At 47.0% G+C, this 12,519-nt stretch overlaps 1 protein-coding gene across 1 annotated transcript; it reads left to right on the top strand.

Annotated features, from left to right (window-relative positions):
- Positions 1 to 1,568: 1,568 nt before the first annotated feature.
- On the top strand, positions 1,569 to 9,586 carry TCF15 (transcription factor 15). Its single transcript, XM_036751597.1, has 2 exons — positions 1,569 to 2,258; positions 9,056 to 9,586. Exons 1-2 carry the CDS (start codon positions 1,698 to 1,700, stop codon positions 9,128 to 9,130), a joined length of 636 nt encoding a protein of 211 aa, XP_036607492.1. The 5' UTR covers positions 1,569 to 1,697; the 3' UTR covers positions 9,131 to 9,586.
- Positions 9,587 to 12,519: the final 2,933 nt, after the last annotated feature.

Below are 12,519 nucleotides of genomic sequence, written 5' to 3'. Positions count from 1 at the left end.
ATATAAAAATATAGGATAGGCATTGCCGATAGTCAAATTGGCTGGGCCTAGAATTGAATAGGAGGAGAGCAGTTTGGGTGATATTTTGAAAACTGCCCAGCATCTTCAGCAGCCCCAAGCAATTCCCAAAGCCCATCTTTTTTATGCTAGCTGTTATGTGGCTACAGTTCATGGGAACTTGTGGTTTTCCAACAAGCAAAATTGCAGGTGAACCGAAGAACAAAGGAGATAGAAACGAAGAGAGTACAGAGATGGCAGCATGTTACCAATTATGATCTGCCTAACAGAAGTTGCATAAAAGACCTTACACATGACATGTGTGACAGAAAAAGTGGAGAGTGAGAGATAACAGAGAGACAGCCCAAGATATATATGTACCTAAGGGGAAACCTCCAGCATATTGGGCAGATCCTCAGTAGTGGATCTGTTACAAAAAGACGTGAAAAAGAATTCGGTGTGGAAGGGTTTTTACCTTCAATGGGGGAGGGAATACATATCTGAGACCTAAGTATAGAAAGTCTCCATTACATTAAAATGTGAGGAGAGGAGTAATAGTATGTTATGATGAAGAGAGCCCCAATTGGGAATCAGGAAGCCTAGGTTCTAGTCTCAGAGAATTTAAACTCCTTATTTCCTCTCTCTGGGCCCCAGTTTCTTCTGTAAAACGGGGTGGGGTGGATTATCATCATCACCAACAGGAATTTATTGAGTGCTCACCATGTACCAGGCACTGTGCTAAGCTCAAGGGATACAAAGAAAGGCAAAAACACAGCCCCTGACCTCAAAGAGTTCACATTCTAATGGGAAAAGACAACATGCAAATATCTATACACATACAAGACATAGATAGTATAATTAGCATATAATTTCAGAGGGAAGGAACTTAGCAGTGGGGGCACCACCTTTTGTAGAAAGTGGAATTTGAGCTGAATCTTGTAGGAAGTTAGGGAAGACATAAGACAGACTCTAGCGTTGCTTTCAGCTCTGACATGACATAACATGATGTAACATGACGTAACATAACGCGAAGAGTTAATGGATCACCGGTGCTTCCTTAGGGACATATTTGAATTTTAGTAGGACCCAGATCCACCTCCAAGATATACAGACTAATAAAGTAAATCAGAGTGCTTGGTAAGGTCGGAAGGAGGCTACCACTGCGCATGCCAGCTCTCTTCCCAGACTGTCAGCCCACGGACACAGCAGTTGGTCAGGAGTGCGGCCTCAGATAGGGGCAGCTGTGGGAAGTCTGCGGGAGCCAAGGACCCTGAGTCTCCTGCCTCCGGACTCCACGAGGTGTCCTGTCTCTGGCTCCCGAGAACCGCTATCTGCCTTGGGGGCGGGGGGTAGAGCAAACCCGAATCTTCCGATTGGGCGGTCAGCGGAGCCCTTCGTAGCCCCATTGGTTATTAAGGGAGTCGCCCTCGAACTCCGGCAGCTCCCAGGCCTTAAATAGTTGTGCCGGTGGCTCTTTCCCTTAGAGCGCACGCTGCGCAGTCCCGAAGTCCCCTACACGCAGTTCAAAATTGGGGGGTCTGAGCTGGCGGCCCCGCGCCACAGCCCTTCTAGGTGCGGTACTGCTGAGCTCCCCTCTCCCGCGTCGAGGCCCCTCCCCCCCGGGGCCCCGCACCCAGTAGCCGGGACGGCACGGCACTAAGAGGGTAGGGTCCGAAGCGGGACCAGACTCCTCCGTCCCCATGGCATTCGCCATGCTGCGCCCAGTGGCCGCCCACGTGCTGTACCCCGACCTCAGCCTGCTAAGTGAAGACGAGGAGAACCGGAGCGAGAGCGATGCTTCGGACCAGTCGTACGGCGGCTACGAAGGGTTGGAACCGGCTCGGCGGCGGGCCGGGAGCGGGGCCGGGGGCGGTGGCGGCCGCCGAGCCGGGGCCGGGGGCGGCGTTGGAGGTGGCGGGGGACCAGTGGTGGTAGTGAAACAGAGACAAGCGGCTAACGCGCGAGAACGGGACCGGACCCAGAGTGTCAACACGGCTTTCACAGCGCTGCGCACACTTATCCCCACCGAGCCCGTGGATCGCAAGCTGTCCAAGATCGAGACCTTGCGCCTGGCTTCCAGCTATATCTCCCACCTGGCCAACGTGTTGCTGCTAGGCGAGGGCTGCGACGACGGGCAGCCGTGTTTCCGCGCCGTCTGCGGACCCAAGGGTGAGCGCAGCGCATCTGGGAGCGGTGGTGGAGACACTAGACAGCAACCCCGCACTATCTGTACCTTCTGCCTCAGTAATCAGCGCAAGGCGGTGAGTCCTGGAGGCCAGTGAGCGGGTGAATGGGAAGGGGAGGCTCACACTTGTTCAGAGATTTCTCAGGCTCAGGGCCTTACCCATTGCCGGATGTTGAGGGCAAGTCTCCCTCCCCACGACTCTAAAAGCCAGAAATTCCGCCGCTCTCCACCTCCAGCCAAGGGCTGGAACCATAGGATGTCAGAGTTGGAAGGGACTTGAGAGATCATTTAGTCTAACTCTCTCAGTCTTTCTCTGAAGAGAAGTGACTTGTCCAAGGTCTCAGGCTGTGAAGTCTCAGTTTCAGAACTGAAATTAGAACTTAGGTCTCTTGACTCCCAGTACAATATTTCTTTTTCACTTTTGCTTTTTTTTTAAACTGTCATACTGTCTTCCACTTCTAATTCGAAAGAGCTGGTGGCAAATGTGGAATTTGTTCCCCTGAGAAGTGGCACAGGCGGGAAATACAAACAGATTCCATAAGGGCTTGCTAAATTCCTGGATCTCATATCCCCAAGGAGTTATTAAAAGGAGCTTCTGAGGGTTGGATCCTATCTTTATGCTGTGAAGTTGACCGGAAGGGCAGCTGGACCCAGCCCTGACCTCCCACGATAGGCTACTCGTTTTTGTCTCTTGTTAAAGATAGAACACGAAGCCAGTGGCAGAGCAGTGAAAAAGTAGAGAGATGGGACCAAGAGTCCTTACGTATCTTCGCCTTGCCCAAATTTATGAGCTTTAAGTCCCCACAGAGAGAACAGTCTGGTCATAATGAGCCAAGATATTAACTGGGCATGAGGCTTTCCACTCCACCTGTTGGAAGTGGAGAATTGTGTACATGTATGTAGATGGCCGGGAGATACAGTTAGCTAAATCAGTAAGCACAGGAATCCTACTGTCAAAAGCTGAGAAGAATCCTGAGTATCATGTATTCACCCATTTTACATATGGAGACACTGAGGTGAACCGGGAGGAGTAGAACTTGCATCTTCTGATTCCTAGGATTCTTTGGATCCAATAGGGCCTGGGTGAGTTCTCCTTGCATGATTAGCATATAGGATATGTAAAAATATCAACCTACAAAATCCACCTCCAATTCCCAGGCTTTTCAAAAAACAGTATAGAAAGCTTGCTGTATATGAGAAAAATTTTAGTAACCATAACTTGTTTAGAATGTGAGAAAGGTCCCTAGTCCAAGAGAGGAAAAGTGATTTCTCTATCAAATAGCTAGTTAGTGGCAAAGCTGGAACCTTAAGAAGGCAAGGCTAATTCTCTCCTTTAGGAAACATGGGAGGGCTGGGTAGCTTAGGACTTAGTATATTGGGGTATGTATGTGTACAGAAATCTAGACTCAGAGGTTCTCCACCCAGCCCCCTACTTTGATGATAAAAACAATTACAACTCCTATCTCTGTGGCACTTTAAATTTTCCAAGTCACTTTCCTTACAGAAGTTTTTCTAAGTAGGAAGTTTGAGTTTTTGTCCCTATTTTATAGAAAAAGAAATGGAAGCTCAGATCGGAAAGTGAAATGACTTTTCCATGGCCATAAGGTTAGTAAATGGTAAAGCTACTCTTTGAACCTAGGTCTTCTGATTCCAAGTCTAGCAGTCTATCTGCTCTGCAGTGAGGGTTATTAAGACTCTTCAGCTCCACCATCTATAGGCTCCTCTAAAAATACCTGCTAGGCTTTCTATCTCCTCTACCTAATTCCTACTCTCTCTCCCTCAGTTTTCAGGGGCTCTGTAGTGTCCTACTGCTTCCCACTCTTCCAGATGTGTTCTTTGGCCCCCCTGAACATTACATACACACACACTCACTCACTCACTCAGTGAGGTTCTAGTGTCTGGGATATTTTCCCAGGGAGGGAAAAAGGGTTTGGTCACCATGGCTGTTTCTCTAAGGAATGGTTCTACTACTCTGGCTTGTCAAGGTGAGGTTTATCACTTTGCTCTGAAAGGAGTCCTAATAGGTTGTAATTCAATGTAAGGGAAAAGATTTAGAGTCAGAGAACTTGGGTTCAAATCTTGGCTCTGCTCTTTTCCTGAGTGACTTTGGTGAAGTCATGTTCTGAGCCTTAGTTTCTGAAGTCACATTTGGTGAAGTCATGTTCTGAGCTTTAATTTCTTCTTCTATAAAATGCAATGGGGTAGGTGGGAGGGAGCATGCGATTAAATTCTAAGTTCTTCTAACTCTCGAGTCACATAAAGTGCATTTGAGGACACTGGGTTCTTTTTCAATTCTTTTCTGCTCCCCTTGGTCCCTCTTCAAAAGTAATCGAGAGAAAACCCAGGTCAGTGGTACCTTTAGCCCCCCAGTCTTCTGAGCCACCTGTATTCTCCTAGCTGGTTGCTCAGTGTTTCTATTTATACAGCCACCCTAAGCCCTCTCCATGAAGTAGCGCTGGCCATGGATGGCTAATTCACTCCTTTTTCTGGAAGAGAAAGATGGGGAAATTTTATTTAATAAGTAGCTGCTTTCTGGATCTACTGTGTTTACTTCTCCCCAGTAGTAGGCCTGGTTCTGTCAGCAACATTAATGTTCCTTCTTTTACAAAGCCATGAAGGGATACTCAAATAAGTTGAATAATTTGACTCAGAACTGAAAGAGATATGAAAGATCAGCTCCTCCATCCTCTCTCATTTCACAAAGAAGAGGGTAAGGCCTGGGGAGAGAGGAGGGAAATAACTTGTTTGAAATAATACATTAAGACTGGGGCAGAGTTGAGATCGTGTCAGAAAGTCAAATATGGCAAAGATTATGTGCTAATAAAGAGTGAGCTATTAATGTTTTAAAAGTGCTTTCCTCACAATAATTCTGTGGTACAAAGACTTATCTCCATTTTACAGATGAGTAAACTGAAGCTCAGAAATGAAGAGATTTGCTCAAGGTCTTACAAACATTGGGAAGCTAGGTGTCACAGTGGATAGAGAACCAGGTCTGGAGTCAAAAAGACTCATCTTCCTGAATTCAAATCTGCCCTCAGACACTTACTAGCTGTGTTACCTTGGGCAAGTCACTTAACCCTGTTTGCCTCGGTTTCTTCATCTGTCAAGTGAGCTAGAAAACGAAATGGTAAATTACTCCAGTGTCTGCCAAGAAAACCCCAAATGGGGTCACAAAGAGTCAGATATGACTGAAAAAAATGATTGAACAAACATATAAACATTGGATTTCAGAGCCAGGATTCAAACCCAGCTTTCTTCTGGCTCCCAGTTCATTGTCAAGTCTTAGGATTATAGATGGAGAGCCAGAAGGGACCTCATGGGCCGTTTTGTCCTTTTAGTCGGTTTACAGATGAAGAAACCAAGGCCCAGGGAGATTAAGTGACTTGCCCATGGTCACACAGATAATATACATCAGAGCCAGAATCTTAACTCATGTCTATCAGTTAACTATGTAGCACTGGATCGTGCTACCCTCTAGTCCTAACCTGCCATGGCTGCCAGTGGGCCTAGAACTTGGAAGAAACCCACAGGAGAATCCTTCTAAGTGCTCAAGAACTGTCCTTTAGCACTCTAAAACTAGCCTGGTCTACAGCTGAATTTCAGTTGACATCTGCCGCCAGTCCCAACATGCAGCAAATATTATTCAGCAGGAACCTGTGCCTGGCACCAGGGAAATAGGTTTGAATAAGGCATGATCCCAGTTCTTATGACCTTCAGTCTAATAGGTAAGTTAAGACATTATTTATTCAACAGGCTGGTTATTCTGCTAGTCACTGGGAGAGGAGATACAAACTTGAGCTAAGCCACAGTCCCTGCCCTCACAGAGCTTACACTCCCATTCCAGATCATTAGTGCCAAGATTAATTGTAAGGGTCAGAAAGCCCTGGATACTTGGAAGAGTTGTCCCTACAAGGAACCCACAGAACCAGGATGAGCGTTTGACTCAAACCCTCAGCTGAAGAAACTTGCTCCCAGCTCCCCCTTCTCCTTTATTCCTTGGGATTTGTCTGAAAGACCAGAGCATCTTAAGAGCAGAAGCCCATCCAAATTTGGCTTTAGAAGCCACTTTCCCATCCCTGCTGATTCCTCCCGGGAGTAGCTAGGGAAGGGGGTGGAGGGATTCTTCTGTGTTGTGAATCTTAGACTCAGATGGGAGGAAGTGGCATGGTCCAGGGGATCTGGGAGCAGGAAGATACAGCAGCCCTTATCTCAAGTCCCTCTACTAGGCTACCAGATTGGTATCATTTGGAGGAAGGGCCTGAGGGAACCAGGACAGAACTTCACCCAGAGGTTATGGTAGAGAATGAAGGAGCAGCGCTGACTGAGAACCTGCTGTGTGCTTAAACCCAAGTGCTGCCAGAGAGACACCAAAGGGCCAGTTTCCATTTCTATGGCACTTTAGGATTATCCCCATTTCAAGGGGGAAGAAACTGAGGCTCTAAAAAAAGAGAAAACGACTTGCCCAAGGCCACGCAGGTAGTAAATATCAAAGCTAGGGCTGGAACACAAGTGTTCTGACTCAGGCCGTTTCCCCCCCATACACAACACACATACGCACGTGCACTCGCACACACACACGCCACATACAAAGGATGTATATACAAATGGCATTTATGTATCACTTCATAGTTTACAAAGTTTCTCTTTACATACATTGTGTCTCTAGTCCCTTAGAGACCCTCCTGAGGCATCCTCATTTCACACATCTAGTAAATGGTGGAGACTTCAAACCTCTGAATCTGGTGCACACAGAGACCACACTCCCTGTGGTGTCATCAAAATCTCAAAGTACAGAGCCAATAAGAGTAGAGAAAAGGGTAGATCCATTATTTGCAATCTAGGAAGACTTCTTGGAGATGGTGAATTTTGAACTGAGGTCTGAAGGAAAGGGAGAACACAGGCCATTATTCTGGCCATTCATTTCTAAGCATGCATCCATGCCAACTCTACTCTCGCTAGGCAGCTGAGGTCCTAACCACAAAATTCCAACCCAGATCTGTCTAGTGAGGATGAGGGACCTTGGGAGAATGAGGGCCTCAAGGGAAGGGAGGCAGGTGAGATGGTCCCGGACTGCCCTCTTTTGGGTCACCCTTGAAGTCTTGTCCCCAACAGTTGACTGCCCACCTGTGAGTCCCTCTGTCTTGTCCCTCCTCTGTCTTACGTTCCCCCCTGCCCCACAGAGTCTGCTTGGGAAGCTCCAGACCTCACATCTAGGACTGGCTGCTGCCTCTGCCTCCAAAATAGACTTGCCTTTGGAGACGAGTTGTTCCAAGGCCATAAAGAAGCACCAGAAAGTCCCAGCCTACTCTGGATGTCCTTGCCTTGCCCTGGGGCCAATGGGGAAGAGTCAATGTGGTACAGTGGGACCACTTCCTATAGAGTCAAGAGGCCTGGGTTCCAAACCCACCTCCAGTTATTTCTCTCTTCTGGGCTCCAGTTTCTAAATAAGGGCAATTGAAGATCCTTTCCAGATTCCCTACCTTACCTTCCTACCAACCCAGCTCAAGGCACCACAGAGCCTAGGAATCTAGAGACTTGGCTTTCAGCCACTATGTGTCCTTGGGCAAGTCACTTTACTGCCCTAAGTCTGTTCCCTTATCTGGAAAATGAGGGCATTATCCTAGATCAGAGGTTCTTAACCTTTTTTTTTTTTGTATCATAGACCCCTTTGATAGTCTGGTAAAACCTATAGACTATCAAAAAAATTTTTAATGTATAAAATAAATTTATAACTATATATTTATATATGATGTATTAGATATATTATATATTTTTCATTTATCATTATAGTGAAATAAAACTATAAAAATTTTAATGAGTCATGGACCCCAAGTTAAGAATCCCTGCCCTCAATGATCTCTAAGCTGTTTTTCAGCTCCGACATTCTGTATCTGTGACTATATCTATATCTTTGCATAAGGAAACATTGTCAAGGAAGATGAGCTAGCCAAGGGCATTGTGGTGTAGTAAAAGAATGGGAGAACTTAGAGCTTGGCCTGATTCTCTTTTTAATTTTGTTCATCCTTGGACAAATCACTGAATTTTGCTAGACCTCAATTACCTCATCTGTGAAATGGAGATAGCACCAGTCCTGCATTCCCTCCACTGGTATCACTGTTGTTAAGGGGAGGCTAGTACAGCAGCCTCTAGATACATTGAGGATTTAAGCTTTGATTACAGGGCTCAGAAGGGTTTTTACAGAGGAGAAAAATAACCCAAGACAGTGAAATAATTTGTCCAAGGCTATACAAGTACCAAAGAGCGAAGGCAAGATTCTAACTGAGGTTTTCTGACTCAGTGCTTGGATGCCTAAGGTCAAGGGGGCAGAGATCTGTCCTGGGCATTCCAGCTCTGGTGGGATACAGATCCCTGCACTCTGACTACATATGATCAACAATTTAAAGGGATCATTGAGAAATGAAGCTGGAAGGAGCTTCAGACCTAAAGGATAAAGTGACAACCCAAGGTCTCACAGGTGGTAAGCATCAGAGGCAGGATCTCAACCAATTCCTCTAACCCCCAAATGGGTATTCTTTCCATTCTACAACTCTGGATCCCTAGCCCAGGCCTCTTCATTTCATAGATGATAACACTAAGGCCCAGAGTGGGGGCCAGGGGAGGGGGGGCGGAGAGGAATGACTTTGCCAGTGTCACATAGTAAAAGAGCCTCAGCTTGAACCCAGGTCTGATAATAAATGCAGTTTTCCATCCACTACTTCACAATGACTTTATTTGAATCAAATCCATTGGGCGCCTTGGGACAAAGGAAACTGTGGACCCTAGTGTCCCTGGGGTGGGGTTTCAAGCTGGCTCATAATCACCTAAGGCTTCCTTTCTTCTTCCTCTCCCCTTACCCATGTTGTTCCATCACAGGGCAGTCGACGAGACTTTGGAGGCAGCTGTCTGAAGGCAAGAGGGGCAGCCCCACTTCGGGTCCCAAGGAGATGATCCCGGAGTCCCTCCCTGAAGTGTTCATTCCACATGGTGGTCCCAGAATCCTGGAGAAAGGGTCGAAGGACAGGGCAGGGAGGAAAGGGGCCTCGCATGCCTGTGCTGGCCAGACCAGGAGGAGACTAAGGGTCCCAGAGCTACGCCACTTGTGCAGGCTAAGAGACTGGGTGGGGATTTTAGCGCTTGGGCTGGGGGGTAGGCTGGATCTCCTCCTCTGAGGGTCTCAAGGCTCTGGCCCAACTCCCAGAGAGTCCTAACTACACCAGTCCTCACTGGTCAGAGACAATGCAGAACTCTAAGAATTAAGTCTATTGGTGTGTTTGTGTGCATGTGTGTATCTGTGTGTGTGTGTGTGTGTGTGTGTGTGTGTGTGTGTGTGTGTGTGTGCTGGGAAATGTTTATGGAATATCTAGGCACGTGTGTGTTCAGGTTTGAAATAAAAGTTATTTTTGATCTGCTGGCCTGTGTCCTGTTCCCAGGTCAGGAGAGGAGGTTCTTGCAGACTTACCACCTGCTGGCTAAGGACTCAGCTAGCCCTCTAAGAGGGTTACATCTTTATACCTCTGATATAGACTGATTAAACTAGAACCAACCAGAATTAACAAACCAGAGAAAGCCTAGAATCATTTAACAGAGAAAAGGAAACTGAGGGTCAGATGGCAAATGGAACTTGCTCAAAGTTACATAGAATGTGAGTGACAGAACCTAGACTGGAAACCAGGTCCGCTCTCCCTCATTCCTTTGCTCTTCTCAATGAACCCCATTATTCCTGCCTAGAAATAGGGGACAGCCTTGACTAGAGATACTGATGGGCAAGAGCCTCACTGAACCTATCCTACATCTACCTGAAAATAGTCCTTTCCTCTGGGTTGTTCCCGGGCTAGAGGTCACCCTGCAAGGAGGGAGTAAGAGCTACCAGGGCCCTATAGTGAGGTACCCGCTGACTTTCCCTCTGGCCCCATCTCAGACCCAGGGCTTAGATCTAATGAACTAGATGGAAGATGCCCCCCAAACTGGTATTCCTTAACTTTACTCTCTGTCACCTAAAATAGTAAAGGAGTAAAGAATATAAACAGAGAAGGGAAAAGTTATAGAAATATAGACTGTCAGAACTAGAAGGGACCATAGAGGCCATCTAGTCCATGGGTGGGGAACCTGCGGCCTAGAGGCCACATGTGGCCCTCTATGTCCTCAAATTCAGCCCTTTGATTGAATCCAAACTTCACAGAACAAATCACCTTAATAAAAGGATTTGTTCTTGGACTCAGTCAAAAGGCTGCACCCAAGGACCTAGAAGGCCACATGTGGCCTCCAGGCTGCAGGTTAGCCACCCCTGATCTAGTCTAGTCGCCTCATCCTACAGAGAAGGAAACAAGTCTGGAGGGGAGGAACCAGTTATTCAAGGTTCCAGGTCAAGTTAGTGGTGCTCTTTATACCAGGCATTTGTCACACTGGCTGAGGGGCCTGATGTCTCAGCATGGGGAAAAGTTAAATTGTGGGGCATTAACCCTTTTAGAGAGGGGCTAATGTGTCCTGATACTTTGCTCAGATTTGCTCTGAAATTTGGAAGCTGTTATCAAAATCTGCGGGCCTCATTTCCTACTTGTTCTAGGGGGAATTGCCTTTCATATGTCCCAGACTGGCCAGGTCCTCAGCCCCCAGTTAATTAAGAAAGCACATTGCCCTCCAAATTCTTTATTCTCTCTAATTAGGCCTATTAAAAGAAAAAAAAGATTTGCAGCCTAGTAGCAGAAGCTATGGAAGAGTGGGATCCATCAGCTGATTCTTGTTCCCTGGATTGATTTAGTGATAGAGATAAAATTTTCTGGGCCTAGAGTTATAAATCAGTATGCTGTGTGACCTCAGGAAAATTGCTTGTCCTCTCTGGGCCTTCATTTTCCCATACCCAAAGTAAGAATAGAGTGTTTTGGTTAATTTTAACAAGCCCTTCCAAGTTTCAAAGTGTTAAGAGTTTCTTTAAAAATTCATAATCACCCCCACCTCCACTCCCCTAACACTGGAAAAGACTCTGCCTGCGGCTGGGAATTATCGGGGTCAGGCCCCAGTTCACATGACTGGAACAGGCACAGCTGTGGACAAGGCACCTCTGGGAGCTGTTTTCCCAACCCCACTGTTCTTCCTTGTACAGCAGGGGCCCCCCTCTCCAGCCTCTAGGAGTGGCCAGCATTGTCCTGCTTGGGTTGGGAGCCTGAGTTGAGATGTCCTGCTTGAGCAGGAAGTAAAACAGGAATTGAGGGGATGGGGGACCCAGGTGAGAAAAAGGGACATCAGAACCCCGTGGCATGATGAAAATAAATCGGCTCGGCCTCTTTTACCTCTTCCCCCAATCCCCATCACTGAGGGAGGGATAAGAATTTCAGACTGATGTCTATCCAAACCAAACCTTAACTCCCCACTAAGGTCCAGCCCTGAGAACTAGGCATCTTGTTTGAGATGGGGGGGTCTGGTCTCCCCAACTCTATTCTATCCTCCAGCTGTGATTTATGTTACCTTGACCTCAGCACAGCTGGTGCTCCAATAGGTCTGACTGACCAAGGTGCTGGGGAAGTAGCCTTCGGTTCTCAAGCATATCTAATCTGTACCAGACCTGATTAATCCTCTACAACCTCTGTGGACACTGAGGGGCCCTGGGACCCAGGCTCCCAGGAGACTAGGGTTGTAGGGCAGAGTGGTAGGGCCTGGAAACATAGCCACAGGCCAAGACTGGGGAAGGAGGGGGTAGTGGGGAGAGGGTGGGAACTGACTATGAGTAGGGATGCTGGACAGTATGGGAGAATGGAGAGGGGGGCTAGGGATGGAGGCCAATGGCACCCCTTGGGACCTGGTATTGGCTGGGATACATGTTCTTATCCTAGAAAACTGGGAGGCAATAGAGAACTGGATTTGGAGTCAGACTACTCGAATTTGAATCTGACTCTGTAACTTATTATGTGACCTTGGGCAAGTTACTTAACAGGATCATAGGCTCATCCATCTAGAATTGGAAGAAACCTCAGAAATTTTCTAGTTCAATTCCCTCATTTTAGGAGGAAACGAGCCCAGGGAGTCTTGCCCAAATTCTTGTCACACAGGTATTAAGTAGCAGTCCTGGGATTTGAACCTGATCCTCTTACCCCAAATTCAGCCTTCTTTCCACCGTTTTTCATTGCCTCCATCTTCTCTGGATCTCCATTTCTTCCCTTGTAATATGAGAGGTCACAGCAGATGCTCCCCAAGATCCCTCACAGTCCTTGATAAAGTAAACAAAAGTCCCTGAAGCTAGGGGCAGAAATGATATCCCCAGATCCACATAAGCACTTTGTTCATCTTTCTTTTATGAGTCAATAAATGTTGTTAGGACTCTTAGATCAAAATATAGAATGACA

Source organism: Trichosurus vulpecula, chromosome 3 (assembly GCF_011100635.1).
Source record: "Trichosurus vulpecula isolate mTriVul1 chromosome 3, mTriVul1.pri, whole genome shotgun sequence".
In the NCBI taxonomy this organism is placed as follows: Eukaryota; Metazoa; Chordata; class Mammalia; order Diprotodontia; family Phalangeridae; genus Trichosurus; species Trichosurus vulpecula.
This window is presented reverse-complemented; position numbering and strand designations above follow the sequence as displayed.